General features: G+C 53.7%; 3 protein-coding genes across 3 annotated transcripts in view; all 3 read right to left on the minus strand.

Annotated features, from left to right (window-relative positions):
* Window positions 1-720: 720 nt before the first annotated feature.
* Window positions 721-7,635, minus strand: LOC144091051 (phospholipid-transporting ATPase ID-like). Its single transcript, XM_077623056.1, has 28 exons — window positions 7,395-7,635; window positions 7,007-7,077; window positions 6,859-6,920; window positions 6,669-6,782; window positions 6,498-6,596; window positions 6,350-6,411; window positions 6,162-6,234; window positions 5,999-6,069; window positions 5,828-5,910; window positions 5,595-5,753; window positions 5,256-5,344; window positions 4,944-5,137; window positions 4,626-4,834; window positions 4,508-4,551; window positions 4,240-4,405; window positions 3,963-4,151; window positions 3,617-3,732; window positions 3,368-3,532; window positions 3,159-3,270; window positions 2,953-3,058; window positions 2,714-2,867; window positions 2,433-2,616; window positions 2,060-2,283; window positions 1,886-1,969; window positions 1,568-1,813; window positions 1,338-1,476; window positions 1,129-1,259; window positions 721-1,015 (listed from the first exon to the last, which is right to left on the minus strand). The coding sequence occupies exons 2-28, from the start codon at window positions 7,047-7,049 to the stop codon at window positions 737-739; spliced, it is 3,597 nt and encodes a 1,198-aa protein (XP_077479182.1). The 5' UTR covers window positions 7,050-7,077; window positions 7,395-7,635; the 3' UTR covers window positions 721-736.
* Window positions 7,636-7,833: 198 nt separating this feature from the next.
* Window positions 7,834-17,210, minus strand: LOC144091054 (phospholipid-transporting ATPase ID-like). Its single transcript, XM_077623064.1, has 27 exons — window positions 17,155-17,210; window positions 17,019-17,077; window positions 16,811-16,924; window positions 16,640-16,738; window positions 16,463-16,524; window positions 16,300-16,372; window positions 16,148-16,218; window positions 15,941-16,023; window positions 15,700-15,858; window positions 15,425-15,513; window positions 15,028-15,221; window positions 14,768-14,976; window positions 14,652-14,695; window positions 14,420-14,585; window positions 14,154-14,342; window positions 11,205-11,320; window positions 10,965-11,129; window positions 10,748-10,859; window positions 10,574-10,679; window positions 10,370-10,520; window positions 10,120-10,303; window positions 9,819-10,042; window positions 9,661-9,744; window positions 9,351-9,596; window positions 9,047-9,185; window positions 8,810-8,940; window positions 7,834-8,656 (listed from the first exon to the last, which is right to left on the minus strand). The coding sequence occupies exons 1-27, from the start codon at window positions 17,207-17,209 to the stop codon at window positions 8,387-8,389; spliced, it is 3,594 nt and encodes a 1,197-aa protein (XP_077479190.1). The 5' UTR covers window position 17,210; the 3' UTR covers window positions 7,834-8,386.
* A 745-nt stretch (window positions 17,211-17,955) lies between these two features.
* The window catches only part of LOC144090516 (uncharacterized), a 33,399-nt gene continuing 23,989 nt past the window's right edge, over window positions 17,956-27,365 (minus strand). The window contains exons 18-43 of the mRNA XM_077622046.1: window positions 27,186-27,327; window positions 26,928-27,097; window positions 26,487-26,602; window positions 26,253-26,416; window positions 25,869-26,019; window positions 25,666-25,734; window positions 25,450-25,539; window positions 25,136-25,273; window positions 24,905-25,035; window positions 24,704-24,789; window positions 24,310-24,436; window positions 24,126-24,222; window positions 23,914-24,057; window positions 23,572-23,649; window positions 23,397-23,474; window positions 22,015-22,074; window positions 21,607-21,627; window positions 21,359-21,447; window positions 21,124-21,270; window positions 20,875-20,998; window positions 20,731-20,784; window positions 20,587-20,664; window positions 20,283-20,430; window positions 19,798-19,890; window positions 19,554-19,713; window positions 17,956-19,456 (exon numbers count right to left, since the gene is read on the minus strand). Of these exons, the coding sequence (XP_077478172.1) occupies window positions 19,171-19,456; window positions 19,554-19,713; window positions 19,798-19,890; window positions 20,283-20,430; window positions 20,587-20,664; window positions 20,731-20,784; window positions 20,875-20,998; window positions 21,124-21,270; window positions 21,359-21,447; window positions 21,607-21,627; window positions 22,015-22,074; window positions 23,397-23,474; window positions 23,572-23,649; window positions 23,914-24,057; window positions 24,126-24,222; window positions 24,310-24,436; window positions 24,704-24,789; window positions 24,905-25,035; window positions 25,136-25,273; window positions 25,450-25,539; window positions 25,666-25,734; window positions 25,869-26,019; window positions 26,253-26,416; window positions 26,487-26,602; window positions 26,928-27,097; window positions 27,186-27,327 (3,041 nt within the window). The 3' untranslated portion in view covers window positions 17,956-19,170. The remainder of the gene's footprint in view (window positions 19,457-19,553; window positions 19,714-19,797; window positions 19,891-20,282; window positions 20,431-20,586; window positions 20,665-20,730; window positions 20,785-20,874; window positions 20,999-21,123; window positions 21,271-21,358; window positions 21,448-21,606; window positions 21,628-22,014; window positions 22,075-23,396; window positions 23,475-23,571; window positions 23,650-23,913; window positions 24,058-24,125; window positions 24,223-24,309; window positions 24,437-24,703; window positions 24,790-24,904; window positions 25,036-25,135; window positions 25,274-25,449; window positions 25,540-25,665; window positions 25,735-25,868; window positions 26,020-26,252; window positions 26,417-26,486; window positions 26,603-26,927; window positions 27,098-27,185; window positions 27,328-27,365) is intronic.

Raw genomic sequence — 27,365 nt, forward strand, 5'->3', positions numbered from 1 at the left:
TCTTGTGATATGCGACCCCTCCTGCTGGCGCACACTTTGAAAGGTCGAGGCTAATCCTTTATTTAGCCACGCGGCTTAAAACGGACACCGAGCGGCATGGTCTCTTCTTAACCCCGGAAAGAAAAGTTTCACTCGCGCTCCGTCACAAATGGACAAAAATAAAATGAGTTAAAGAGGGTGTCCCACTTTGCGTTGTATTATTTTTGACAATCCCAAATGGAATGATTGACCTTTCCCAGGTTCACAGGACAAGGCTCGTTTTTTTTGTCCTCTCTCTCTCTCCCCCCAATTGAAAACAATTCAATGTTTTACGACATGCTCTTTGGTTTATTTCTAAGTTGGCCATTTCCAAGTGTTCCTTTTTCTACAAAAATGATTTGGAACAGGGTATCCTTTTCTTGGTGGCGAAGACGCGGGCCGACGACACAAAGCCATTTCCTTTCCCCTCGCTGCCGACGGTCGGGAACGGCGTTGGCGCGGATCCGCCGGCGTCGTCTGCAAAGTCTGGCCGTAGACGCCGCCGCGTTCCTCCACTTGAGCGGCTGTGAAAAAGCAAAAGGAGCGTTTAAAACGCAACGCTGTCCCTCAGTGGTACGGCAAACGACTAGGCCAATGGATGGCAGCGTCACGGTCACGCAGAACAATGGCAAAACATGCCACAAAAAAAATTGAAAGGGTATATTTAGTATTTAGAGCGCCATCTCTACTTACGAAAGCAATTTGTCTTCCACGACGACTAGCGGGTCTCCGGCTGGGCCTGCCGCTCCGACCCCTCTTTGATGGCGCGGTAGTGTTGCGGCAGGTCACTCGCCAGAGGAGAGTCTGTTTGCGGGAAAAGGGCAGGCCGAGTCTTGAGGGGGCGCTTGAGCAGGAACCTGCGGGACGTCACCAGCTCTCCGTAGCCTTGGGCGTGGGAAAAGGCGTAGCCCGAACGCCTGGTGCTGATTCGCCTGACCGGCGGGCGGCGCTGGGCCGCGGGGGCCGGTAACGCCTCCTTGCGCACCTTATTTCTCACCTTGAGGGTGGAGGGGTTGCACCATAACTCGGTGCGCGACACCGGCGCCCCGAGGTTTTTTTCCCAGTCGGCCGATCGACACGCCACCTAGGATCCGCTCGGGATGGACTCACCTTGTCGTTGACGGTGGGTCGAAGCTGAATGAGAAAGAAACGCAAAGCCACCACCGGCAGGACGCAGAGGAGCGTGGTCAAGAGGACAACCAGCCACACGTTGGGCTGGTTCAGCGAGTTCCTGGCCGTACCTGCCAGGGGAAAAGGTCAGCCGGCGTACCGCGGAACGGTGGGGCCATCCCTCACGCCCTCTCCACCTCCCGACTTACCGATGAAAGGGAACGCCGAGGTGAAGATGAGGAACATGCCGTTGCTGAACATGGTGAAGGTGGTGGCAAAGTAGACGGCCAGGCTGCCCCACACGAAGAACTGGTTGAGCGCCGTCCAGTAGTGGGTGTCCAAACACAGCTGGAAGGCAAAGCGCATCCTAACCCTCAGTTGGCCGGGCCAAGCCGGGCTCAAGCCGGGGGAGCCGGACGGCCAGGCGAGACTTCCTCACTTGGAGACTGACCACCGCCAGCAAACAGGTCTGCGCCAGCAACGCAAAGGACTGGTAATCGGCCAGGTCTTTTCCGTCGTCTCTGACCGTGTCGCGCGTGGCCGCCCACGGGATGAAGAAGAGGACGAGGGAGCTGTAGCAGCTGTGGAGCACGCAGCGGACGAACACCTTCTTGTTGAAGTAAAGGTTCCGAGGCCCCGGCGAGTACAGCTGCGGACAGCGGAAGCTCCAGCGGTCGTCCACGTCCTGACCAAAGGGAACCAGAGGAAACGTTCAGTCGGGCGTGTGGGGGGGGGTCCGCCGTCTGTTGTAGCCTACCTGGTCCAAAAGACTCAGGCCCAGGACGGGAAGAGCCGTGTACACCAGGTTGTACAATGTGATGAACCACTCGTCGTACACGGTCTGCGGAACGATAAGGCAATCCATCCGTTAGGGCCTGGCTGACGGCCGCTACAATAGCCGCCGCCGCCGCCGCCGCGCCTCTCCCCTCACCTGCGCCGAGAAGCCGCAGAAGAAGGCGTACCAGAAATGCACCAAGGTGAAGGTGAAGTTCTTGTAAAAAAAGTACTTGAGAAAGTTGCACATGCGCAGGTAGGACCAGCGCCCGTGCACCAGCAGGAGGCGCTGCAGGTAGCGGAACTGGGCAAAGGCAAAGTCGCTGGCCAAGACGGCTTGCGTGCCCTCCAGACCGCTGATGCCCACGCCGATGTGAGCCGCTGTGGGAGGAAAGAGAGTAACGTGGGAGTTTGCCGGACCGGGGCCGGACCGGGGCCGGACCGGGGCCGGACCGGGGCCGGACCGGGGCCGGACCGGGGCCGGACCGGGGCCGGACCGGGGCCGGACCCGGACCCGGACCCTCGCCTACCCTTGATCATGCTGACGTCGTTGGCCCCGTCGCCGATGGCCAGAGTCACGGCCTGTTTGTACTTCTTGACCAGCTGAACCACCTGGGCCTTTTGCAGCGGGGTGACCCGACAGCAGATGACCGTTTGGCACAGGCACGCCGTCCTCAACAGTTCCAACTCCAAAGCCTTCTCCAGGGCGAAGGCCTGGAGGAGCCAGAGCACAAAAGGGGGGTGGCGGGGCGTCGGAACAGGAACAGGCGAACAAATGGCGGCCGGGAAAGGAAGCTCTTTTCTTCCTCACCAGACTGTGTCCGTTGATAACCAGGGCGTATTCTCCGTCCGCCGCTTGGTCGTCGGGCACGCTTCGCGTGGTTCCAAGCCACAAGAGGCCCGAGCGACTTTTGGCCACCGTCGGCGCCTCCGCCGCCGCGGGACACATTTTCCTCCGAGCCGAGCTGGGAGCGGCGACGGAAAAGAAGCCAATCAAAGTAGCGAGCGGGGCGAGGGCGCTAAAAGTAGCCGTCTTTGCGCTCCGCTTACACCAGCTCCTCCTTGACTCCGTCGGCCGTGTTGGCCGACACCACGAAAATGTCCTTCATGTCCTCTCGCAGCATGTTGCAGGAATAGCCGATGTTCTCCGCCGTCTCTGGGAGGGAGAAGAGGTTTGGGAGGGTCAAGGTTTGGTCCCGCCAAACGTGAAGGGGGCACGTGCAGCTCACGTCACGGATGCAAAAATGAACAAGCACCCTGTTTATCTCCAGTCAGCACCCAGATTTTGATGTTGGCTTTGGCCAGCTGTTCAATGGTCTGCGGGACGCCATCTTGCAACTTGTCTTCGACGGCGGTCGCTCCGAGAAGCTGTGAAGATAGCGGTCGTATACGGAAGAATGTTTTGTCAAATACTATTTAGAAGAGGTCTCTGTGCCGGCTTTAAAATGGAGCATGGATGACCGACCAACATGTCTTTTTCCATCTCTTCATACAGTTCCTCCAGTTTCTCCTCCCTGGCATCCATGGCGGTGCTGGCCTCGTGGTGACGTCCCATCCACTCCTTGACGTGGCCCTCGTCCAAGTGCTTGTAAGCCAGAACCAACGTGCGAAGACCGTCGCCGGCGTATTCCTGAAGCGCGGATCCACCGTTATCCGGGGGCCGGCTTTCCCACGGGGGAAGGCGCGGCACGGACGCACGCACGCACGCACGCACGTTGAGATGTCCGGTGGTGACACCCATGAGTTTGCGGCAGCTGATGTGGAGCCTCTCGTAGACGATGGTGTCGGCTCCTTTGCAGTACAAGGTCAACTGGCCTTGGGGGTTCCGCACTGGAAATCACAGCAGAAGGATGAACAAATTCAAAGGCAAAGCGGGAATCTCCCCGCTTTCTTCCGCTCCCGTCCGACTGGGGGCCATAATGGAGGCGTGGACTAAAAGAAAAGAAAAACTCTCTGCGTCGCAGGCGAGGGAGTCCTCCTTTCTGCGCTTAATGAGTAAACCCGGACGGAGGACATTGCCCGTAGCCTCCGCCCGATAAGAAAGGGCGGCATCGTCTCACCTAAGACGGACATCCTCTTGCGCACGTTGTTGAAGTCCAAAACGGCCAAGAGTTGGTAGACCACCTCCTGGCCCATCTCCACCAGCGTGACGCTCTCAGGCGTGCGCGAACGGAAGACGAATCCAAAGTTTCTGGCGGCGGTGACTAGGGCGCCTTCGTCGGGGGACTGAGCCTGGTAGTGAAGTTCCCCTGGGGTCCAGCGGCGGGGGCGGTCAGACGGCGGTCAGACGGCGGTCAGACGGCGGCGCCGGCCGGGCCTCCTTTCCAAACACCTCACCCTCTCGCTTCTCTTCGGGCATGACCGTGTGACAGAGAGCCAACAAACGGAAGAAAGCCCGAGCCTCCGGGTCGCCTTGGCGGACGGCTTCCGCCAAGCGGCCGTCGTGGAAAAGGAACTTTGGATCGGCCAGCCGGTTCCAGGAGAAGTCCACCCTGGGGGTCTTCTGCAGAAGGGGAACAAAGTCGGATGGGACTGGCGCTACCAGAGGAGAGCTCCCAACTCTAGGGGTTGGCTGACCGGGCTTGGCCATATTTGTACAACTCACCTCCGTTATTTCCAGCCTCTGACCCGAAGGGTCCAAGAGTTCCCCTGAAAAATGGAGATCAGGGCGCAAGTCGATAGCGCACGGGAGCTTTTGGCCGTGGCTCGGGTGACGGACTGACCGTAATTTTGGCCGTTGATGGAACACTTGTCAAAGGCCATGATGTTTTGCGTCAGCGTGCCCGTCTTGTCGCTGAAGATGTACTTGATCTGGCCCAGCTCTTCGTTCAGAGTGGTGGTCCTGGCCTGAGCCGGCGTGTCCCTCTTGGGGTAGTACATTTTCCTGTCCCAGTCGATGTAGAAACTGTTCCCGAGGCGGATGATCTCCACGCTGAGGAATACGGCGTGGCGACGTTAGAAGCGGCACGGCGCGGCGCGGCCTGCCGTGGCGACGTTAGGCTTCCCGTTTCGCTGGCGACTTGGCCGGACCGGAAGCCTACCTGACGTAGAGCGATATGGGCACCACGGTGTTGAGGACGATGACGTAAGACCAGAAGGAGAGGAAGGAGGAGAGTGGGCCGTCCACGCCGGCTTCTCGGGGGAGAAAGGCCGTAAACGGCGATCCTTCCAGCGTCTCCCAAATGGCGTTGCCCACGGTCAGAACGGAGCACATGGAGGCCAGGAAGCCAAAGATCTGCTCCGAGCAAAGAAGGATAAAAGCGGTCGCCCCGCCGTGAACCGGAATCGCTCGACGTCCGCCGTAGCGCCCGTGGGAAAATGAAGGGCGCAAAAGGGAGTGAAAAGAAACTCACGCAAAGCACCAAGACATTCATGAGGTGATCCACGCTGGTGCGTTTGAACGTCGTCTTTCCGCTGTTCTGCATCAGTTTGGTGTCCGGACCTGCAAAAAGTAGGAAGAAGGACCCCGTGTTGAATTTCTCCGACGTGGGCCAAATGAGATGCAAGCCCGGAGCAAATGCGCCAGAACAGGGGTGGCCAAGTCCGATCCTCGAGAGCACCTAACCAGTCCGTTTCCCCAGAGGTCCCTCCTCTACCGCACCCGGATAAAAGACATGGAAAACAGACCGGATAGGGGCTCTCGAGGAGCGAACTGGGCCGCCCCACAAGCTCCAACTTTGGTGTGGCTTTACCTCCGAAGATGACCAGGCCAAAGCACCACTCGGTGTTTCTCAAAGTGCAGCCGCGCAGGAGCACTTTGTCATTGTCCAACGAATACGTTTGCCCGTCCACGGCCAGCGTCCCTTTAAACTTGTCCAGGCGGTTATTCGGGGGTTCGCATCGGACTTGGCCTGAGGAAGGTGGCGGCATCCGGTCAACGGGAAGCCTCTCGAGAGAGGGTCCCTCTCAAAGGGGGACTTCTCACCGGCGAAGCTGGCCAGCGCCTCCACGCGGTCTCCCATCTCGCCGGTCACGGACAGCGCTTGTTTCACCTTCAGGTTGGTTTCCCTTGAGGACACGACAAGAAGCGTGGGTGGGGGAAAAGAAGGGAATGCCACCACGCCGCCCGCCCACCGCCCACCAGCGAGCCGCTCACCCGTCCAGTTCTGCCGTTTCTACATAGACCAGATTGAGGGGTTCGCTGCTGGAGAGCAAGAGAAGGTCGGCCTGGGAAGAAAGTTCCAAGAAGGGCAAACATGGCGGCCGGCCAGAGCCGTCTAGCAACGGCGACTACATTTGCCGTGGCGGGGGGCACTCACGGTGACAAACTGGTTATTTTCCAACTTAATGACGTCTCCGACCTGAACGTTCATCCACTTTTCATTTTGCAGTCTGGCAAAAGCAAGCACAGAGATTGGCCTCGGGGCCACGGGCCAAAAGACCCCATGGGATTTGGCCCCGGCGGTCGGATCGGCCAACACCGACGGGTTTATAACGCTTTACTCACGTGCCGTCGAGAAGGACGCTGACTTTGCGGTTGTTCACTTGCCTGTCGCATTTGTGCCGGTTCTGTTTCATTTCAATGACACCACAACATCAACCACGGAGCCCTTCTCATGTCGACGGTGGGACTTCGGCGCCGCGCACGCACTCACCAGGTCGTCCGAGGCATCTTTGATCGCCGTGATGGAGAGCACCAACACCAGAGGGACGGCCGTGGTGAACCAGGAGAGCGAGGCGATTTGTGGGATGAGCTGCGCCCGAGCACACGTTCAAACATTCAGCCTATTTTGGACAAAAGGCATCACTTTGGATTTTTGGCCTACCTGAAGTACAAAGAGGAAGAGGAAGTAGCTGTTGGCAAGTCTCCTGAACTGCTCAAAAAGATTAAGCGGCAGGAAGGTGAAGATGTTATATTTGGACGTTTTGATGGCATTATTCTGAAGAGGGAAGAAGTCAAGAGATGAGTGACACGTGGCGCGCTCCTTGGAAAAAAAGGCTCGGCTGGCTACTCACGGCGTAGTGGTAAGACAGGTTGAAATTTCGGTCGTGGGCACGCAAGAGCCGCTCCTCCTCTGCTGCGGAAACAGGGTCAGGGCACCCTCAAAAAGCAAAATGGGGCAAAGCGTTGGCTCCGTGACAGAGGCGCTACGGCAATACTTACCTTTCTTTTGCGGCCGGCCAAAGCAGGACTCGGTGGATCCCATTTCAGTCCCGGTTTGTCATATTGTATGGCTGGAGAGGAAAATAAGCTCAGTCAGAAGAGACGGACATCTTGTTGCCAAACACGGGCAAGCGGACAACAAGTCAGGCCAGGGCGGCTGGCTTTCCACTGATAAGAAAATGAAGTCCATTTTTTTTTCAACGTCGAACTTGAACTGGAAAGCTTTCCCGCGGCAGCCACTCCCTACTCCACCCTTTGTACTCGAGTCAAATCTAGAGCGGCCATCGAAACGCGGCTCCCGCGGGCCTTTCCTTTTGAAATGTTGACCGGCGGACGGCAATGTCTTTCTCTTCCCGCTTTGCCAAAGAAATGAAGCGACGGGACGTACCTTGAAAACGCGACGAGGGGGTCTCCCGCCGTTACGACGACATGACCGGAGGAAAGAAAGACTTCCCCGGACGACAAAGCCCGGCTCGCGCTCACTCCGGACTTTCCAAGCGGGACGGAGACGGAGGTGGCTCCGTCAAGGCCGGCGGACACAGACGAGACGAGACCTGGAAGGATGGAGCGGCCTCTGGTTCCGGCGGTCTCTGGTTCGGGACTAAAGCAAGGCGATCCTTCCTTCCTGCGAAGCGCTCGGGTAAACATTTGAGTGATCTTTGGACCTGCACGCTGGCGGCGGGCGGATGGGCAATAAAACAACGGTAGAGAGGGAGGGAGAGCGAGCGAGCGAGCAAGAGGACATAGTTGATCTCGGCAGAAAAGACGCCTTTGTCTCCACCAATCACACCCTCAAATTATCGAACGGGTAAACTGCAGCACCTTTTGGAAGCCTTTCGGTCATTTGGCGCCGCTCCAAAATGGCTGACCGGGCCGGAATGCGGGAAACCATTCACCTCGAGTTGGAGAAATGTTTAGAAGATTGAATGACATGGATGGATGATGTTCATTTCAAGACAAGCGGGGAGCAAAACCAAGTAGTACTATTATGCTACTACATCAATTAGTAGTTTATGCTCTTTTCCAATTGACTGGATGTAGGTGACTTATTTGTAGGAAAGCAATGACTTTTTTGTACCGCTAGAGGGCTACGCCGCTTTATTGTACTTTCTGCCTTTCTATGCGTCCATAAGTGGAGAGATCATTTTTCAGAAAAATGGAGAGAAATGATCTGGCCCAGTTCCTCCTGATCATCTCTCGTCGCACGCAAGAACAACACACGGAATGGCGTGCGCTGTCGAGGAGCTGAATGACATTCAAACACATTGATTGTTTTTGACACGGGAGGAAAGGAACGCTGGTGATCCGGGCCGTTTGCTCCAGTAGCCGTCAGCAAGAGGGCAAAAGCGCCGTGCTTCCTCCGCGTACGTCTTCCTCAGCTTATTCTATTGCGCGGTAGACCTCCGCCCGGTCCCGATCCCGGTCCCGATCCCGGTCCCGGTCCCGGTCCGCGGGAGAGTCCCTGGGCTGGAAGGAGGCGCTCCCGCCCCGGAGAGGAACTTTCCACGAGAATCTGGGCGACGTGAGCAGACGACCGTAGCCCCGGCTATGAGAGAAGGCGTAGCTCGAGCGGCGAGCGCCCGACTTTCCGGCGAGCGGACGACGGGGGGCGGGACCCGGCGTCGGACGTCGGCGCGCCTCACGTCTCACCTGCCAATAATAGTGGCGCCTTAAAATTGGAAGACGCCATTTGGTCGCATTTTAGGGTTAAAGCCCTTTTTGAAAAAGGTTTGGCTTTTATCCACGCACGTCACATAGAAGACTTCCTTTGTTTTGAAGCGCTTCATAAATAAAGTGGCGTACCTTGTCATTGACGCTGGGCCAAAGCTGGACGCTGGCCAGACCAAAAGCCATGGGCGGAAGCGCGCAGAGGAGGCACGTTAAGAAGATGGTCAGCCAAACACGAGGCTGGCTCAAAGAGTTCCTGGCCGTACCTGCAGACCCAAAACAGAGCCGGCGGCTTTCATCTGGACAACGCGGCGGCACTTTCAAAGGCAAAACGCAAAGGAGGAAGCTTTGTGCTTCGGGCGGGTGACTCACCGACGAAGGGAAATACGGAGGTGAAGATGGAAAAGGTGTCGTCGCTATGCATGGCGAACGTGGTGGCAAAGTAGAAGACCAGGCTGCTGCCCATGAAGGACAGGTTGACAGCTGTCCAGTAATTTGTCTCCAGGCAGAGCTGAAAGATTGCAAAACAAGAACAACATCCGGTCAGACGGATGGAACACCTGCCCGCTCCTTCCCTCCGCCGCCCGCCAGCCAGCCAGTGCAAAGGCTCCTTTCCCCAACGGGTGCCTCGTGCGGAGCTGAAAGAGCAGCAGTGTGCCGATTCTCACCGGCTCACCTGGATGTTGACTACGAGGAGGAGACAAGTCTGCACCACCAGAGCAAAGGACTGGTAATGGGCAACATCTTTGCCCCCATCTCCCACGGCGTCCCGCATGGCCGCCCAAGGCACCAAGAAGACGACGAGGGAAGCGTAGCAACTGCGCATCAGGCAGCACGCCATGGTCTTCTTATTGAAGTAAAGGTTCAAGGGCCCCGGAGAATAGAGCCCGGGATAGCCCAGACTCCAGCGCTCGTTCACGTCCTACGGAAACGCCAACTTGGGTTCGGCGCGCCGGGCCAAATACCCGAGAGCCGCCGGCGCTTACCCGATCAAAGAGAGCCACGCCGACGACGGGGAGCACCGTGTACGCCACGTTGTACATGCTGACGAACCACTGGTCGTACACGGTCTGCCAATGAAAGAAAAATCAATAAGTCAAGGGATTGGATTGGACGCACATCAGACGTCTTTCCCGTTCCTCACCTGCGCCGAAAAGCCGCAGAAGAAGGCGTACCACACGTGAACCAGGGTGAAGGTGAAGTTTTTGTAAAAGAAATAGTTGAGAAACTTGCACATGCGCAGGTAGGACCAGCGCCCGTGCACCAACAGGAGGCGCTCCAGGTGACGGAAGTGGGCGATGGAAAAGTCGCTGGCCAGGACGGCCTGCGTCCCTTCCCGACCGCTGACGCCCACGCCGATGTGCGCGGCTGCCAGACGAGCCACGAGAAGGGCCATTTTTAGAAGGCGTCCGCCCGCTCGCCTGGGCGGCCTCGCATTTGTTTACCCTTGATCATGCTGACGTCATTGGCCCCGTCGCCGATGGCCAGAGTCACGGCCTGCTTGTACTTCTTGACCAGCTGAACCACCTGAGCCTTTTGCAGCGGGGTGACCCGACAGCAGATCACCGTTTGACACATACACGCCGTCCTCAACAGTTCCACCTCCAAATCTTTGCCCAAGGCAAAGGCCTGGGCACACCGTCGGAAAAGTCGTTAGCCGGAGCTTTCGGCGTGGCCATTTTTGCTCGGGCTTACCAGGCTGTGTCCCTCGATGATCAGGCCGTACTCTCCGTCAGCTTCATCCTGGCGGACGCTTGCCGTCTTCTGCAGCCACAAGAGGCCGGCGCGAGCTCGGGTCACCACGCCGTCCTCCGCCGCCGTCGGGCACATTTCCATTCTCGCGCGGCTGAAAACAAAGAGCGTGGTCGGGGCCGGCTACGACGGCGACGACAGACTTACCGAAGCTCCCCTTTAACTCCTTCCGCCGTATTTGCCGAAACGACAAAGATCTGGTCCATTTGCTCTCGCAGCAGGTCGCAGGAATAGCCGATGTTCTCCGCCGTCTCTGTCATTCCGCCCAGGTCAATTCGCGGATCGGGAGCAAAAAGATGCGCTCCGGAGGACGGAGACCACCTCGTTTGTCCCCGGTCAACACCCAGATTTTGACGGCCGCTTCGGACAGTCGGCGGACGGTCTGCGGGACCCCGTCCTGCAGCTTGTCTTCCACGGCCGTCGCTCCCAGGAGCTAAAGCAAACGGCGCCACGACGCCCGGTCGGTTCGTGCCTCCGACGGAGCCGGAAAACCACCAAATCCAGCGAAGGCGTAAAAAAAAAAGGGGTAGGAACCGACCAGCATGTCTTTCTCCATCTCCTCGTACAGTTGGTCCAGTTCCCGGTCTCTTCCGCTAACGGCCAGGCTGGCCCGGTGGTGACGCCGCCTCCACTCGGCGAAGGCGCTCTCGTCCAAGTCTCTGTAAGCTAAAACCAAAGTGCGGAGACCGTCGCGGGCGTATTCCTGAAGTGCAGGGGGAGAAGGAGAATGACCTCATCTGAAAACTACAGCGGAAGAGAGAAAAGGCCGGCGGCTTACATTGAGGTGTCGGGCGGTGACGGCCATCAGGGCGTCGCAGGAGGAGTGGAGCCTGGGGAAAATGGCGCTGTCGGCCCCTTTGCAGTACAGAGTCAATCTCCCGTCGGGGCCACGCACTGGAAACGCCAGTGAGAAGGGGGAGAATGAGTGAAGGTGTTGGCTTTGTCACACCAAATCCAGCGTGCCGTGCCTTACGGGAAGTCCAATTTCCGGCAAGCTAGAAACAGGGGCCATCACACTTTTTTTGCTCCAAGATCTACTTTTCAATAAGCCAACCTCCCGCCATCTACTTTGTTGTCACGGTTACAATTCAGGGACGGACGGGGCCAAGCGTTCCTGCGGGTGACACTTTTTGTTCCGTGGACACAGACAGAGTCGGAGCAACGGGGGTTGTGCCCAAACCAGAAGCGGCTGACCACCATCCACAGATTGCACTTGTAGGACACCAAATTCGGGAAAAGCGTTCCTCTTTAGAGCTCGGAACCAAAGCACCCCCGCCCGCAGCCACCCCCCTGCCGGTGGCCCTTTGTTTGCTTCATTTAGTTTCCCCAGCCCTGTTAAATGAACGCATAGTCTTATCTTCATACATTTTCATTTCATCGGGGCACTCTTCAATGGGTCTGAAACCTGCACTTAGATCGCTGACATTTAAATGGGTCCGAAAAAGCATAGAGCTGATTTCGACAGTGAACACCGGGGGGGCTTAGGGGGAGGTGTGGTGGGGCAAAGCGGCTGCAGCTTTTTCTTCCAAAACATCCAGCACGGACGGACGAAAGACACAGTTGAGCCAGCGGGGGTTGGGCCTTGTGCTGAAACAAGCAGCAGCTGACGGCAATCCACTGATTGCACTCGTAGGACACTAGTATTGTGCAAAGCTTTGCTCTGTCCAGGTTGAAACCAAAGCACTCACTCTGGCCCTTTATTTAGTTTGCCCAGCCCTGTTAAATAAATGCCTAGTCTTATGGGATGCTAAGTCTTCCTTCATATGCCCAATGCTTCAATTTCTTCAAGGTGCTCACTCGCTCATCCATGGTCAAAAGTTTGTGCTTTGGTGGTCCACGTATGAAATAGGTCCAAAAAAGTCTTGAACTGGCTCTTGACTGTTTATACCAGGCAGCTTTTCCTTTTCCAAACCATCGGGCACAAACATAGGTGACGAAGTTGAATCAACGGGGCTTGGGCGGCTGTGGGTGAGGTGGGAGGGAGGGAGGGAGCAGCTTTCTGTTCAAGTCATCCAGCGACCTACTGAGCTGACTGACAAAGTTGAAGGAGCGGGGGTTGTGCAGTGGGAAGCACCTGACTCCAATCCACTGATTGCACTCGTAGGACACTAGTATTGTGGAAAGCTTTTCTCTTTAGAGTTTGAAACCAAAGCACCCCCACATTCATTCTGGCCCTTTATTTAGTTTGCCCAGCCCTGTTAAATAAATGCCTAGTCTTATGGGATGCTACATCTTCCTTCATATGTCCGATGCTTCAATTTCTTCAAGGTGCTCACTCACTCATCAATGGTCAAAAGTTTGCACTCCAAAAAAAGTCTTGAACTGGCTGCTTTTTGTTTTCCAACCCATCAGGCACAGACATAGCGTACAAAGTTGAATCAACGGGGGTTGGGCCAACGTGGGTGGGGAGGGAGGGAGCAGCTTTATGTTCAAGTTCAAGTCATCCACAGCAGCGACCGACTGAGCTGACAAACTTGAAGGAGCGGGGGTTGGGCAAGAGAAGCAGCTGACGGCAATCCACTGATTGCACTTGTGGGACACTAGTATTGCGGAAAGTTTCTTCTTTTGAGGTTGAAACCAAAGCACCCCCACAATCACTTTTACCCTTATTTTAGTTTGCCCAGCCCTGTTAAATAAATGCCTAGTCTCATGGGATGCTACGTTTTCCTTCATATGTCCAATACTTCAATTTCTTCAAGGTGCTTACTCACTCATCAATGGTCAAAAGTTCGCACTCCAAAAAAAGTCTTGAACTGGCTGCTTTTTGTTTTCCAACCCATTAGGCACAGACATAGCTTACAAAGTTGAATCAACGGGGGTTGGGCGGCTGTGGGTGGGGTGGGGTGGGGTGGGAGGGAGGGAGCAGCTTTCTGTTCAAGTCATCCACAACAGCGACCGACTGAGCTGACAAACTTGAAGGAGCGGGGGTTGGGCAAGAGAAGCACCTGACTCCAATCCACTGATTGCACTTGTGGGACACTAATATTGTGGAAAGCTTTCCTCTTTTGAGGTTGAAAGCAAAGCACCCCCACAATCACTTTTACCCTTATTTTAGTTTGCCCAGCCCTGTTAAATAAATGCCTAGTCTTAGGGGATGCTACGTTTTCCTTCATATGTCCAAAGTTTCAATTCCTTCAAGGCACTCACTCTCTCATCCATGGTCAAAAGTTTGCGTTTTGATGGCTCACCTTTGAAATAGGTCCAAAAAAAGTATTGAACTGGCTTTGACAGTTTACACCAGGCAGCTTTTAGTTTTGCAAGCTATACAGCTCAGACATAGGTGACACAGTTGAGCCAGCGGGGGTTGGGCCTTGTGCTGAAACAACCAGCAACTGAGTGCAATCCACCGATTGCACTTGTACGACAGCAGTTTTGTGGAAAGGTATCACATATGACTTTCTGCAGGGGTGTTCCAACTTTTTGGCTCCAAGATCTACTTTTCAAGGAGTTGACATTCCACAGGCCACTGACAGAGCTCAGCAATGTCATACAATGTCATATGATATATAAGCAGATTGAAATTGCACAAGGTTCAAATGAAAATACGATGAACGTTAAATTAGAGATGATACTGTTAGTTTTAAATGAAAAGATTTTCAGATTGAGATTTGTTTTTTCTCAATGCAAAAAGTTTGCCGCAAAAAAAGGTCAGGGAAAAACTGATCCACTTGAATGGGCAACCCTGCTCGAAAATAACCCCGGTCCATTTTTTGGGGGGCAAACTCACCAATGACGGACATGCGCTTGCGAACGTTGCTGAAGTCCAAAAAGGCCAAAAGTTGATAAAGCAGCGGCTGGCCCAGCTCGTCCACCGCCATGCTCCCCGGCGTGCGCCAGCGGAACACAAATCCCAGGTTTCGGGCGGCGGTGACCAGAGCGCCCTCGTCGGGGGACTGAGCCCGGTAACGCAGCTCCCCTGATCACGAGACGCGCGGACGGTCAAGCGACGGCGTGGCCCGGCGTGGCCCGGCCCGGCCCGGAAAGCGGGCTCACCCTCGGCCTTTTCCTCGGCCATGACGGTGTGGCAGAGGGCCAACGAACGGAAAAAGGCCCGGGCCTCCGAGTTGCCCTCGCGGACACTTTGGGCCAGACCGGGGTCGTGGAAAATGAACTCCGGATCGGCTAGCCGGTTCCACGAGAAGTCCGCCCGCGGCGTGTTCTACGGGGGGGAAAAAAGCCAATTACGGATTTGCTGGGCAGTTTTACCCAGCGATAAAAAGCTCACCTCTGTCATTTCTATCCTCTGTCCCGAAAAATCCAATATCTCCCCTAAAAAAAAAAAGAAACGGGTGAAAGCCGCCACCTCGGTTTTGAGGTGGCAGCTTCGAATGGTCTGCTCACCGTAAGCTTTGCCACCAATCGAGCACTTGTTGAACGTCATGACGTTCTGCGTCAGGGTGCCCGTTTTGTCGCTGAAGACGAACTGGACCTGACCCAGCTCCTCGGTCAGGGCCGTGGTCCTGGCCCGGGCGGCGCCGTCGCTCTCGGGGCAATACATCCGGCCGTCCCAGTCCACGTAGAAACTATTGACCAGACGGATGGCCTCCACGCTGCAAAGAAAAGAGAGTCAGGCAAAGCCAGGTGGCGCCTGGCCAACTCACCTGACAAAGAGAGACATGGGCACCGCCGTGTTGAGGAGGATCACGTAGGACCAGAAGCAGAGGAAGGACGAGAGGGGGCCGTCGACGTCGGGCTCCGGCGGGAGGAAGGCGGCGAAAGGCCCGCCCTCCCGGCTCTCCCAGGCGGCGTGACCGAGGGCCAGGACCGAGCACAGGCACAGCAGGAAAAGAAAAATCTGATGGGCGGACCAATGGGTAAAAAGGGAATTGCTTTATCGGGAGAAGCCGCAGGAAAAGCAATTCTTCTCACGTCCACCCGGGACCTTTTGGTGACCTCCAGACCAAAGGCAAAAACTCGGAAAAAGGAGTACGGAGATTTTGCCCAGCCCTTTTGCGGACTGCGCCATTGCACTTTTGCTTTGTGACGAATGAAACTCACGCAGAGCACCAAGACGTTCATCAGGCCATCGATGCTGGTCCGTTTAAAGGTGGCCTTGCCGCCGTTCCGCATCAGCTTGGTGTCCGGACCTGCCGAGAGAGGCCCGGGCGGGGGGTTATTTAGGCTTGAGTCGAGTAAAAAAAAAAAAAAAGCCAGCTTCCTCAAGCTCCAAGTCAATCATAGCCTCAGGTTGGAGTTCAACTGGAGGTGAACCATCTCCAAGCAGAGTCAGGCCAAAGCTTGAAATTCAAAGAAAAGGATTGGACGCGGATTACCGCAAAAGATGACCAGTCCAAAGCACCAGGCTGTGTTCCGCAGAGAGCAGCCGCGTAAGAGCACCCTGTCGTTGTCCAAAGAATACCTATGCCCGTCTAGCGTCAGCGAGCCTTTAAAAGTATCCAGGCGATTGTTGGGCGGCTCGCATTGGATTTCCCCTGAAACACAAAGCGGGGCTGTCTTGGGGCGCCTGCGTGGCTTATTAAAAGGGGACGGCAAGGAAGTCAAATGTGCGGACACCATGGAAGCGGGCCAGTGCTTCCGTGCTCTCTCCCATCTCTCCGGTGACTGTCAAGGCTTGTTTCACCTTCAGATTGGTTTCACTGGGGGAGGATGGCAAAACACGGTCCAAATAGTGCACATTTGTCTTCAAACCATGCTTATTTCAAAGAGAAGAGCGCCCGGGCACGCTCGATTCTCCTGCACCGCTCCACGTCCAAGACGTACCCGTCCAATTCTGCCGTCTGGACGTACACCACGTGGAGAGGCTCGCTGCTGGAGAGCAACAGGAGGTCTGCCTGGAGCACGTAGAAAGCGGGCAGAAAATGCCACGGCCACGTCTTTGCTCGTACCGGGGCAACGTCGCTCGCGCGACTCACCGTGACAAAGTGGTTATCCTCCAGTTTAACGACATCTCCAACCTGAACGTCCTTCCATTTTTCAGTCCTGAGTCTGGGGAGACGAACGCAGCGACGTCACCGAACCCGATCGATGAATTGGGGCATCTAAAAGGAGTATCGTCACGGAGAGCCAATCGCTTACTCTCCTTCGACGAGGACGCCGACTTCACGGTTATTGACTTGCTTGTCGCTTTTGTGTCTGTTCTGCTCACGAAAGGAAGGAAAGAAAAAGCAGAGTGGGCAGGCAGGCAGGCAGGCAGGCACTAGCAGAAAAAAAAGACTAGTATAGTCAAGTTGCATTGCAGCAAAGTATACTCACGATGTCATCCACGGCGTCTTTGACCGCCGTTATAGAGAGCACCAAAATGAGCAGTGCGGCCGTGGTGAACCAGGCCAGTGAGGAAATTTGCGGGATGAGCTGTCGCAAGAGAGAACCAAGCTCATCTGCAGTCAAGCCCACGGGGAGATACGTACGTACGTACGTACGTACCTGAAGGATAAAGAGGAAGAGGAAGAAGCAGTTGGCCAGCCTGGTGAACTGCTCAAAAAGGTTCAGAGGCAGAAAGGTCAACAAGTTGTATTTCGAGGTCTTGATGGCGTTGTTCTGAAGAAAGCACGAGCGACAATTGGCCGTCAGGTCGCCCGCCGACCTGGCGTACATCGTACGGTGTACGTCCAACGGCGTACACCACACTTACGGCATAGCGGCGGGAAAGGTTGAAAGCTCGGTCGTTGGCTCGGAAGCGTCTCTCCGTCTCTGCTCGTCAAGGCAATACTTTGGCCTACAAACTTGACACGGTGTATGACATGTCAAGAACAGGGACGGGAACTCACCTTGCTTTTTTTCCGGCTCGCACAACTGACCCACGTAGGACACTAGACATCCCATCTCGGCCCTGCTTATCTCTATACGTGGAGGAACATTTTTTAGGGTTAGGATACTTGAATGAATGGCTTGCCCATTGAAAATCTTAATCTTGGGTTGCCTTTGAGTTGACTTTTTTTTTTTTTTGACATGACAAAAAGAGAGGGGACCTTTTGGACAACTTTTGTTTCAGGTTAGATTTCTTGCCGAGGTGAAAGCACACCACGTCCAAAATACACGTCAAATATGTAAAAAGAAAGACAACAATAATAGTGATAAGAATAAGGAAGAGCGCAAACTCACTGCCTCGTCGGGTCACCAAAAGACGCCAAATGGAGGAGTCGGTGGTGCTGGCGTCCTCACCTGAGGTTTTTTCTTGTTGTTCAAAAACAGGGAGCAGGTAGGCATCTCAGTCCAGCTCCTCGTGTAGAGCTGGAGTAAGCCACCAAGGAATCTTTGCACCCGGACGGTGATACGGCACGGGCCGTAAATGGGATGACTCACTGATCCTTCTTTTTGAAAGCCGCCTGCCTTCGGGCCGGGGGAAAGAAAGCGGACGGAGAGGGCATTCTGCCACACACACTACGTGCGGAAAAAGCATCCTGTACCACGGATCGATCGACACAGAGGGACACCTTGTTACCATCCGATACTTTATAGAAAAGTCGATGGAATGATTAGATGACAACATGTACAGTACACAAAGATATACTGAAGCACATGTTCAATCTTGCAGTCACGTTGTAAAACCTAACACAGGGAGGGATTGATAAAATGGCACATTTTACAGCTTTAATCTCTGATAGTTATCATCTGTTAAAAAGACAAGCGCGCCATCATTGAGATTCTCACACGTCTACATGAACATTGGTAGAAAGCACAAAAGATAAAAAGTCAAAAAAAGGACTAGCACTTGGAATACAAGAACGGGTTTAGAGGTAGAAAACTAAACAGAACACCACCTAGTCAGGGTTTGAAAAACAAAATTGAACCACAGTAAGGCAACTGAAATGAGCATTAAAAAAACAGGTCAGGTGACAAAGACACAGATTCTTCACAGTTTGGGAAGTCTGCAAGCTTTCCAAACATTTTTCCTTCATTCCATGCCTTTTGAAAAGAGTGGACAGGGTCAGTCAAAGACTTTCTTCCAAATTGAGCTCTTGCATTGATCGCTGACACGCTCCGCCTCTAATTTGGCACCCACCTACATGTAAACCCTGGGTAAGTAAACACGTGACATATCAAAGGTTTGCTGCTGAGGTTTAAAAGAAAAGGAAAAGCTTTCCGAGAGATGAAGGCGTACCAAGTGATTCCCATGAATTGCACGGAAATGAAAGGAGGGCTTTTCATCGCAAAGACCCAAGTGGATGGTCGTGGTGAAGATGTCCAACTTGCAACAACAACAACAACAACAACAACAACAACAACAACAACAACAACCACCCTTCAGCAGCAAGCACTGTGCAAATTCCTCCAGGGACCCCAGAAATAAATAAATAACGCTTTAAAAATAAATAGAAATAAAATGCACTTCCGGCCTCGGCCGTGGAATGTCAACATGTCGTCATTAGTATTATGGTGACATTGGGCGGATCCGCTGTGGAAAAACCTCAGACGGCCTAGAAAGGAAGGCACGTTTCTTTTTTAGCTGCATTCGATAGAACCTTTGAAACGGACGGCTTCAGACAAATTGGACGGTTGGTTTTCTTTCGCCGCCGTGGACGTGGACACAATGGAGCGTTCAAACAGCTGACTTTGGCTCTAAGGCACCAGAGTTGGCGGCCACGTCGGACGAGGGTTTTGTCAACGGAACGCGTTTACATGTGACATCTTCGGCTCACGTTGTTTTGTACAGAGTTTGAAAAGAAGGAGGAAGCGGGACTAACCGCCCCGTGGGACAGCGTGAACGCCATCTGGGTAAAGTGCGGCTAAATAGTTCAGTCGTATTTGGACTCCCCGGCTGGCCGGCCGGCCGGCCCCCCGCCTCACCTTTCCTCTTCGGCCGATCTACTTTCCGACTTGAGGCGTACAAACTCCTTGGCCACGTCGTCGTTGGCGCGCTGGGACAAGATGCGCATGGCGGTCAGGCCGGTGTCGTCCATGTGGACGCACTGGGCCAGCGGGCACCAACAGGCGCAGTTGCCCTTCTCCACGATGTCCCTTAACTGGATGACGGACAAGCCCACCACGCGGTCGGCTCGGCCAAAGCAGTAGTCCTTCACGCACACTTGGAGCTCGTAGCACTCGAAACCGTCCTGGCTTCCCAGGACGCTGCGGAGAGACAGAGAGAGAGAGAGAGAGAGGACCAGATTTGGCGCCCCATTTGGATAGAGCGCCCACCCCGGACACCAAACCAGGCGCTACTCACAAGTGGAAGGTCTCGTTGAATTTGGGGGACCAGCTGTTGTTCTTGGATTTGGTCTGGAATTTGCGCTTCTTGTCGCTCAGGTGCGGGCCGATCACGGTGAGCTCCACAAAGGGCCGGAACATTCCGCCGGTCTGCCATTTCAAATCGCTGGCCGCCACCACTGCCGGGGGAAACCAAGCCAGGAAATGAGCAAAGGCCGCCCAGACCTGCCCGGATTTCTAACGCCGCCGGACCCTCGCACCACCTTTGGCGGAAACTTTACGCTCCCCACTTTTGGGATGAGTGTGGAGTTCCACTTGGACGGACACCTCACCGATGGGGTTGGACACGGCGGAACCTGTCCAAACACAAAGATCATCTCTTATGAAAGATTCAAAAGTATCCGCGGACGGCACCGGTGGTCTACCCGCACGACGACGAGAATTTACAAGGTGACAGAGAGACGAGGGGACGGGAAAGGTCACCTACTCCGATACGATGGAACCTACCAACGTTTGGCTTTGTTTTCTCACTGGACGTTAACCTTATACCCTTCCCGTTGTGCACTAGCAGGTAGGCAGCGCAGGCACAAAGAAAGAAAGAAACAAAGAAAGAAAGAAAGAGAGAAAGGGGAGCAATAATTTGTCAACGCACACAGTCAAGTGTAGACAAAGAGTTGAGGAAAAAGCAGAAGAAAACGCAGCGCATGCTCATAAGAGGGGGAAATTCCCCACGCGGTGGCGTGCGTACCTTGAGCGTGCTGAGTGCTCACAAACATTTTGATCAGGGTGTCCGTGGTCTGGGTGTACAGGGACAAGGTGTGGCGAAGTGAACACATCTCGGGACTCTTCTCCAGGAAGGCCTTCTTCAGACCGTTCCCTCCGGCATGGAAGTATTGCTGCGAGGCGGGGGGGAGGGACAAAAAAAAGACCATTCAGGCCCTCTCGTGGTGGTGGGAAGTGCCGGCCGGCCGGCCGGCCTTGGCCGTCGCTTCTCGTTCCAAACGCAGGCAACAAATGCACATTTGGACGGTCTAAACTTGGCCTCGTCTGACCTTGACGGTGTCCAGCGCCACCTCCATGACGGCACATTGCCTCGGAGACAGGCTCTTTGCCTCCCCTGCCATGTGGTCCTGCACAAAGACGCCGGTCAGACCGGCGCCGTGTGGGAAGCGGCCGTCTCGGGAGAACGCTCTTACTTTGAGTTTGGAAAGCTGACCCAGGTCTTTTGCGGCCGAGAGGATTTGCGCGCCCTGCCAGAAAAAAAAGAAAAAAGAAAAAAACATGACAAAAACACCCAGAGTCAAACGCCACGACAAAGCCGATATGGAGTTGGAACCCACAAAGGTGTCGTTGCCCTGAGGAAGGACAATGGTCTTCTCCAGGTTGGTCATGACAATCCGCCACAGTTCCTTCAGCACGCGTTTCAGGACGGTCTTCTCGCAAATGGCCGCAAACAGAGTCAACCTGCGACGCGACACCCCCGGAATGTTTTGCTCTAGCGCACTTTGTTTGGAGGGGCCGTCGTACGGCACGCTCCACGCCCTTTCTGCTCCGCGATGAGACAATCCCGTGCGCGTGGGTGGACTCACTTGCCATCCAGGAAATCCATAAGTGGCCGTAGGACGTTATCCGAGTCGGCCTCCACCTGGTTCTTGGCGTTGCCGTTGAGCGGGCCTTTGATTTGGCAAAGCAGAGACGCCATCTGACGCATGCACTCGTGGATGCGGCTCTGGAAACTGGAAGCGGCCGGAATTGCGCGCGTAAACCAGGGTGTGGACTCCCGTTTTTTTTTCATTGCAGTTTAGCGAAAAGACTTCTTTGTACCTGTTGCCAAATGTGCCGCTGAGCTGGTCCAGCACGCCGTTCAGCTTCACCTGCAAGTCGCTCAACAGGTCGCTGGCCTCGGTGTCCATCTGCGCAAAGGTCACACGGAGAACATCCACCTTTGCTTCCACTTTTGACCTCGGCACCATTTCCCCCGCAAAGAAGTCAACCAAATAGCTCTTGGCCTAGCAAGTTCTACAGGTGTGCAAGAGGGGCTAAGAAAACAAATGTATTTTCATGCTTCTTACCTTCTCTCCTGAAGTATCCAGCTTCAAACAGCAGGAAGGTTAGACAATATTTTAGTAGTAGATATATATACGTAGGTATATAGTAGGAATAAAATGATCATATCAAATGAGAGTATAGCGACACCTAGTGGGTCTATTGCAAAATCTATTGGAGGGAAGGAAATGAGACCAATGAGGAAAAGCAAAACATCAGCAAAGGCTGAGGAAATGAGCGGAGCACTTTTTGGGGAAAGTAAATGACGGGTGACTTTTGTCAGCTAACAACCATTTGTAAAGCGTAGGGCTTTTACGCACCATTTGGAATTCCAAATGAATGGCTTTACTTTTGGACTAGGTTTGCTGGGGGCAGGCACAATTGGGATTGGAAATCATTGGCATCAATGAGGGGGGGCTACACTAAAACACAACCTGAACTTTGTCCTTTTCCCTTTCCTCCTCATCCTCTTCCTCCTCTTCACTCTCCTCCAGCTAAGAGAGGCAGTAAATAAAAAAATAAAAATAAAAAAAATCAAACAAACAAACAAACAAAAAACACGGCTTTAGTCTGATGCCCAAAAGCAGCATGGCTTAAACTGGTGCTTGAACTGAATTCAATGCACACATGCAATCGTTTTAACGTTGCACTAGAGGAGGACGGCGGCGGCGGCGGCTACGACAAAAACAACACCATGAGTTCTTGGAAGAAACTCAAAACAACAATTCAGAATATATTGAAAAGTCTGAAAAGCAAGACCTACTGTAAATGTCACGCGATTTTGCTAGCAAACTACAGATTACTGAAACATGGCAGCTCTTGCAAAAAAGAACTTGTTATTATGAATGTAAGAGCCGTGAGTGAGTGAGTGAGTGAGTGAGTGAGTGAGTGAGTGAGTGAGTGAGTGAGTGAGTGAGTGAGTGAGTGAGTGAGTGAGTGAGTGAGTGAGTGAGTGAGTGAGTGAGTGAGTGAGTGAGTGAGTGAGTGAGTGAGTGAGTGAGTGAGTGAGTGAGTGAGTGAGTGAGTGAGTGAGTGAGTGAGTGAGTGAGTGAGTGAGTGAGTGAGTGAGTGAGTGAGTGAGTGAGTGAGTGAGTGAGTGAGTGAGTGAGTGAGTGAGTGAGTGAGTGAGTGAGTGAGTGAGTGAGTGAGTGAGTGAGTGAGTGAGTGAGTGAGTGAGTGAGTGAGTGAGTGAGTGAGTGAGTGAGTGAGTGAGTGAGTGAGTGAGTGAGTGAGTGAGTGAGTGAGTGAGTGAGTGAGTGAGTGAGTGAGTGAGTGAGTGAGTGAGTGAGTGAGTGAGTGAGTGAGTGAGTGAGTGAGTGAGTGAGTGAGTGAGTGAGTGAGTGAGTGAGTGAGTGAGTGAGTGAGTGAGTGAGTGAGTGAGTGAGTGAGTGAGTGAGTGAGTGAGTGAGTGAGTGAGTGAGTGAGTGAGTGAGTGAGTGAGTGAGTGAGTGAGTGAGTGAGTGAGTGAGTGAGTGAGTGAGTGAGTGAGTGAGTGAGTGAGTGAGTGAGTGAGTGAGTGAGTGAGTGAGTGAGTGAGTGAGTGAGTGAGTGAGTGAGTGAGTGAGTGAGTGAGTGAGTGAGTGAGTGAGTGAGTGAGTGAGTGAGTGAGTGAGTGAGTGAGTGAGTGAGTGAGTGAGTGAGTGAGTGAGTGAGTGAGTGAGTGAGTGAGTGAGTGAGTGAGTGAGTGAGTGAGTGAGTGAGTGAGTGAGTGAGTGAGTGAGTGAGTGAGTGAGTGAGTGAGTGAGTGAGTGAGTGAGTGAGTGAGTGAGTGAGTGAGTGAGTGAGTGAGTGAGTGAGTGTGTGAGTTGGAGCTTACCTGTTTGGCACCCATGCACTCGAACATCTTCTCCAGCAGGATTCGTAATTGCTGCACATTATTCATGAGGACGCAGGGCTGCGTGTCGTCGTCATGCCAGACACAGGGACAAAGTCAGATGGCAAAAAATGTAAATTCAAAATTCAATGCTTTTTAGCCCATTCAGCCCACTTACAATCTTCTCCTTGTCAACGTACGAAGGGAAACTCTTGTTAAGAATGGCACTGTACTTCAACAGAACTTTAGCGATAGTCTGAAAAGAAAGGCAGGGAATTCACTTTTAGCAAAAGAAGATGACAGATGAAGAGTATAGTCACTTATTGTCTGAAAATGACAGAAAAATACGGCCACAATTTCTTTCCCCACTATTGGCATTGGAACCCCAAGGACACCAAACGACAGAGGAAAAATAAAATCAAATTCCTGACAAAATTGGCACGACTGGGACCGAGGAGATAGGCTTAAGTATTTCCATGCGGTTTAAAAAAAAAAACTTCCTTTGGTTTCCAGGGCTTACCTTAGAGAAGCGGCGACTGTACTTTGCCATGACCTCGGGGTCGGGACATTCTAATTTCTTGACGATCTCAAAGCTTTGGTTGAGCTGGGTGAATACGTCCACCACCGAGCAAGAGAAAAGGGCGTGCTCCGACGTTTGCTGGAACTGCGACGGCGGAGTGTTGCGCTTAAGAGGAGCTTTTTTTGGGATGCTGTTGTTTTCGCCCGTCTTACCCCATCTTTTTTGTCTCTCTCCAGGGCTCCGTGCATGAATTCCATGGAGACGTCCTCATTTTCATCCAACCACTGCAGCACGAAATGCAAAAACCATCTGCAGGGTAAAGAAAACCACGCGGTGGGCGGGGCCTTATCACCAAGTCTTGGGCGTCTCCGCCAAATCGTGGCTCATCCTACTTACGATGGGTAGTCTGGAACCACGTCCTTAAAGTTGGGCAAGTCCTTGACGTATTCGTTATAGAGCCATTTGACTTTGAAGTGAAAGTTCATGTAGTCGGTGCTCTTACAGAGCCTGTGCTTCTCGTGTTCTGGAGGTGGAAAAGGAAACAAAGAGTCGGAAAAGCGCCTCCACGTGACGCCGTCCGTCTGTGGGCACATACTATCGCACGGGAAACTAAGGTTTCCATTCCATTCATGACTTGTTTTTCTTCTTCATCTCGGGACTGGATGTCAAACTTACCCCCTTGGAAAGTTTTACACGCCCGCCCACCCAACCGGGGCTCCATTCGTCGTGACTTTTATTTGTGACCGACCGGCCGCATAGAATTGACGGAAGCCAAGATTAGTATTTGTACCTTCCATGGCGTACTTTGTGTCTTGAGCAAACAACGACCACATGACCTCGGCCGACACCTTCCCGACGTTCAACTCTTGAGGGAACCTGAGGCAAAAATCAGAGAAGTGCAAAAGCCGCATTTGAATCCCTCGTGGGGAAGAGTCGGCGGCGGGCTTTTGGTCAAAGCTCAGCCCGCTTCAAGTCGGCCGTGGATACGAACTGGTTCAGCACGTGCGTGTAGGAGTTCCTGTCCTCTTCGATGATGGAGACGATAAGCATAATGAGTTTGGGCCAGAAATCCAGGTTCTTGAAGTTTGGTCCCTGCTCTTCCAAAGAGAGTTCCTCCTTGTTCTGAAGGAAGAAAGGAAGGAAAAAAGAAAGAAACAAAACTATTGTCACCACCTAGCCAGTGCACGACTGGCATTGAGCGACTGATGCACGCGGGACTCCCCATTTCCAACGGTTGGTACTGTTGGCTGTATAGATCGTTGCAGTTATTAAAGATGTAGTCATACGTGGAGTTGAGACAGGCCTTGACGCAGTCTCTTACAACTTGACTGGCTCTGGGTGGAGACTGTAACTCCTGGACCTGAGCAGCAGCAACAACAACAGGTCAGCATCGCCAGTGACAACGGCTGGCACGAAAGCGGGCCCATTTGGCCCTGGATTGATTGGCAATATAAATACTTCAAACTGCAAAGCCCCATTTAAGCGTTTGACACTTACTTAACAATACAACCGTCCAAAAAAAAGAGCATTGGCTACCTTCATCCTGAAGAACGTGATGCTGGTTAAAAGGTCCACAGTTGATTTTAAATCCTGGAGACGATCTTTGTTGCTAGCGGGGAAGTGGTTCTGAAGAACAAGAAAAAAAACCCATTTAGGGTTAGGTTGAGATCCGGCGCGCACACACCGCATGTGGCATTCTACGACATGCAGACGCTTCAAGATATTAGAGCTTTGCTTTTCCTAAGATCTTACCCGGTAGGTAGAGAGGTCAATGCGCAAGGAGTTGTGCAGCTGGTCTAACAGCTTCACAAAGCGTTCTTTCTGCGGGCGAGATCGGAGCAACGGAGCGGCTCGTCGGAAGGAAGATAGCGGCCGATGGCGAGACGGCGACGACGGCGATAACGACGACGACGGCGATAACGGCGACAACGGCGAGCACGGGCGTCATGACAAACCCCAAAATTGGAGGCGGCAAACCGATTGGAGGCCGACACGTTGGTGGAGGCCGTGGTGTGGGCGTAGAAGGCGTTGATGTTGGCCAGCAGGGTGCTCATCACCGCCGGAACGCCGGGACACATGTATTTGGAAGACAGGCATGCAAAGTGCCTGCAAATAGCCACACTCCATCTTACTACGGAGACGGCGAGGATCGATTTCCTTTTTGCCACAAACGCTCCCACTGTACGCAAATTTGTAGAAACAACAGCAACTCGACAACTCTAGTCTGACAAAGGAACAAAACGCGAGAGACGATTCGGCCAATATTGCGCCGGCTTGCCCGAGAGGGACAAATGAGGTACGACCCCCCCGGAGAAGGTCACCCGTCTCCTGGAACCTACGTCATGGCCTGATAGATGGATTCGATTCCGTATCGGATGGCAAACTCGTCCACGATATCTTGCGGCACGTCGTCGAAATAAACTTTCCAGGCGTCGTCGCCGCGCGCCTCCGGGATTTTCACCACGCCGTGCCCGTGGACGTCGGTAAAGTGGTGGAACAGGTTCTGGGAGGGAAGGAAAAGCGGACGGCGTCACTTTTCAGCCGTCTTTTTTTATTTATAAATCATTTCTTACCTCATGCAAACAAGTATACTGCACGTGGTAGGGGGCCACCTTCTCCTCCCCCTTTATTTCCACGTTGATTTGGAGGCGGATGGCGCCCGAGACGGCCGACTTGTCCGTCCTCTTCTCTGCAATTGGGCACAAAGTGGGTCACGCGGAGCGGACTAACCCTAGCGTTCCAAAGAGACCGGCTGTCTGTCTCCAGCAAAGACGCGAGCGGGAGCTTTTTGGGAGGCGGACCGCCCGGCGATTCGGCCCCGCTATTTACTGTGACAGGCTGGCAATTAAGTGCAACTCATTCACGGCCATTTGAAACTGCATCGCGGCTCCTCGATAATCGCACGTCATGCCGGTCGCTTGGCACGGGAGCAAAATGCTCAATGTAACAAAGGCTCCTGCTCCCAGTTGGGTCATTTTCAAAGCAGGTTGGGTCATTAAAAGGCCCGGACTCACCTAGATTGTACCAGACGTCCATTTCGCCACTCAGCGTTCGGACTTCGATGATACTCTGGCCCAGGAAATCGTCCGATTCTCTCTTGAGACGCTGCTTGACCCTGGACTTGATGTCGTCGTCCTCGTCCCACACGCGCACCTTGATTCTGTCCGACGAGTTGTGGCATTCGCTAACAAAAGGGAAGGAGAAGCCTCAAAGTCATATTTTCTTTTGCTAATGGCGCTTTGAAGAGACCAAAAAATGAGCAATGTACTCACAAGTGGTACTTTTCCTCCCACGAAGGATTGAGATTGCCATAGATAGTCTTGGTCCTCTTCTTCGTCTTGCCCACCTGCACGGTGACGTAGGGATCGCTGGAACCCGTCTTGTCCTTGGCCTGAAGTCCTTGGGCGCAGACCACTGACAGGCCAGAGCAATATTCAAATGGGTATTCAGCA

Source organism: Stigmatopora argus, chromosome 16, assembly GCF_051989625.1.
Source record: "Stigmatopora argus isolate UIUO_Sarg chromosome 16, RoL_Sarg_1.0, whole genome shotgun sequence".
NCBI classification, from domain to species: Eukaryota; Metazoa; Chordata; class Actinopteri; order Syngnathiformes; family Syngnathidae; genus Stigmatopora; species Stigmatopora argus.

Bases quoted from the DNA above. Each gene is read 5' to 3' on its own strand.
- LOC144091054 (XM_077623064.1), bottom strand. From the start codon at position 17,209: ATGGGATGTCTAGTGTCCTACGTGGGTCAGTTGTGCGAGCCGGAAAAA. The intron at 15,859-15,940 runs GTGTCCGCACAT...TTTGTGTTTCAG, and splicing joins AGCACTGGCCCGCTTCCATG to GGGAAATCCAATGCGAGCCG. The intron at 14,977-15,027 runs GTGAGTTGGCCA...TTTTCTTTGCAG, and splicing joins CCCATGTCTCTCTTTGTCAG to CGTGGAGGCCATCCGTCTGG.
- LOC144091051 (XM_077623056.1), bottom strand. From the start codon at position 7,049: ATGGGATCCACCGAGTCCTGCTTTGGCCGGCCGCAAAAGAAAG. The intron at 6,921-7,006 runs GTAAGTATTGCC...CTGTTTCCGCAG, and splicing joins TGGCCGGCCGCAAAAGAAAG to CAGAGGAGGAGCGGCTCTTG. The intron at 3,271-3,367 runs GTCGGTCATCCA...CTATCTTCACAG, and splicing joins AGATGGAAAAAGACATGTTG to CTTCTCGGAGCGACCGCCGT.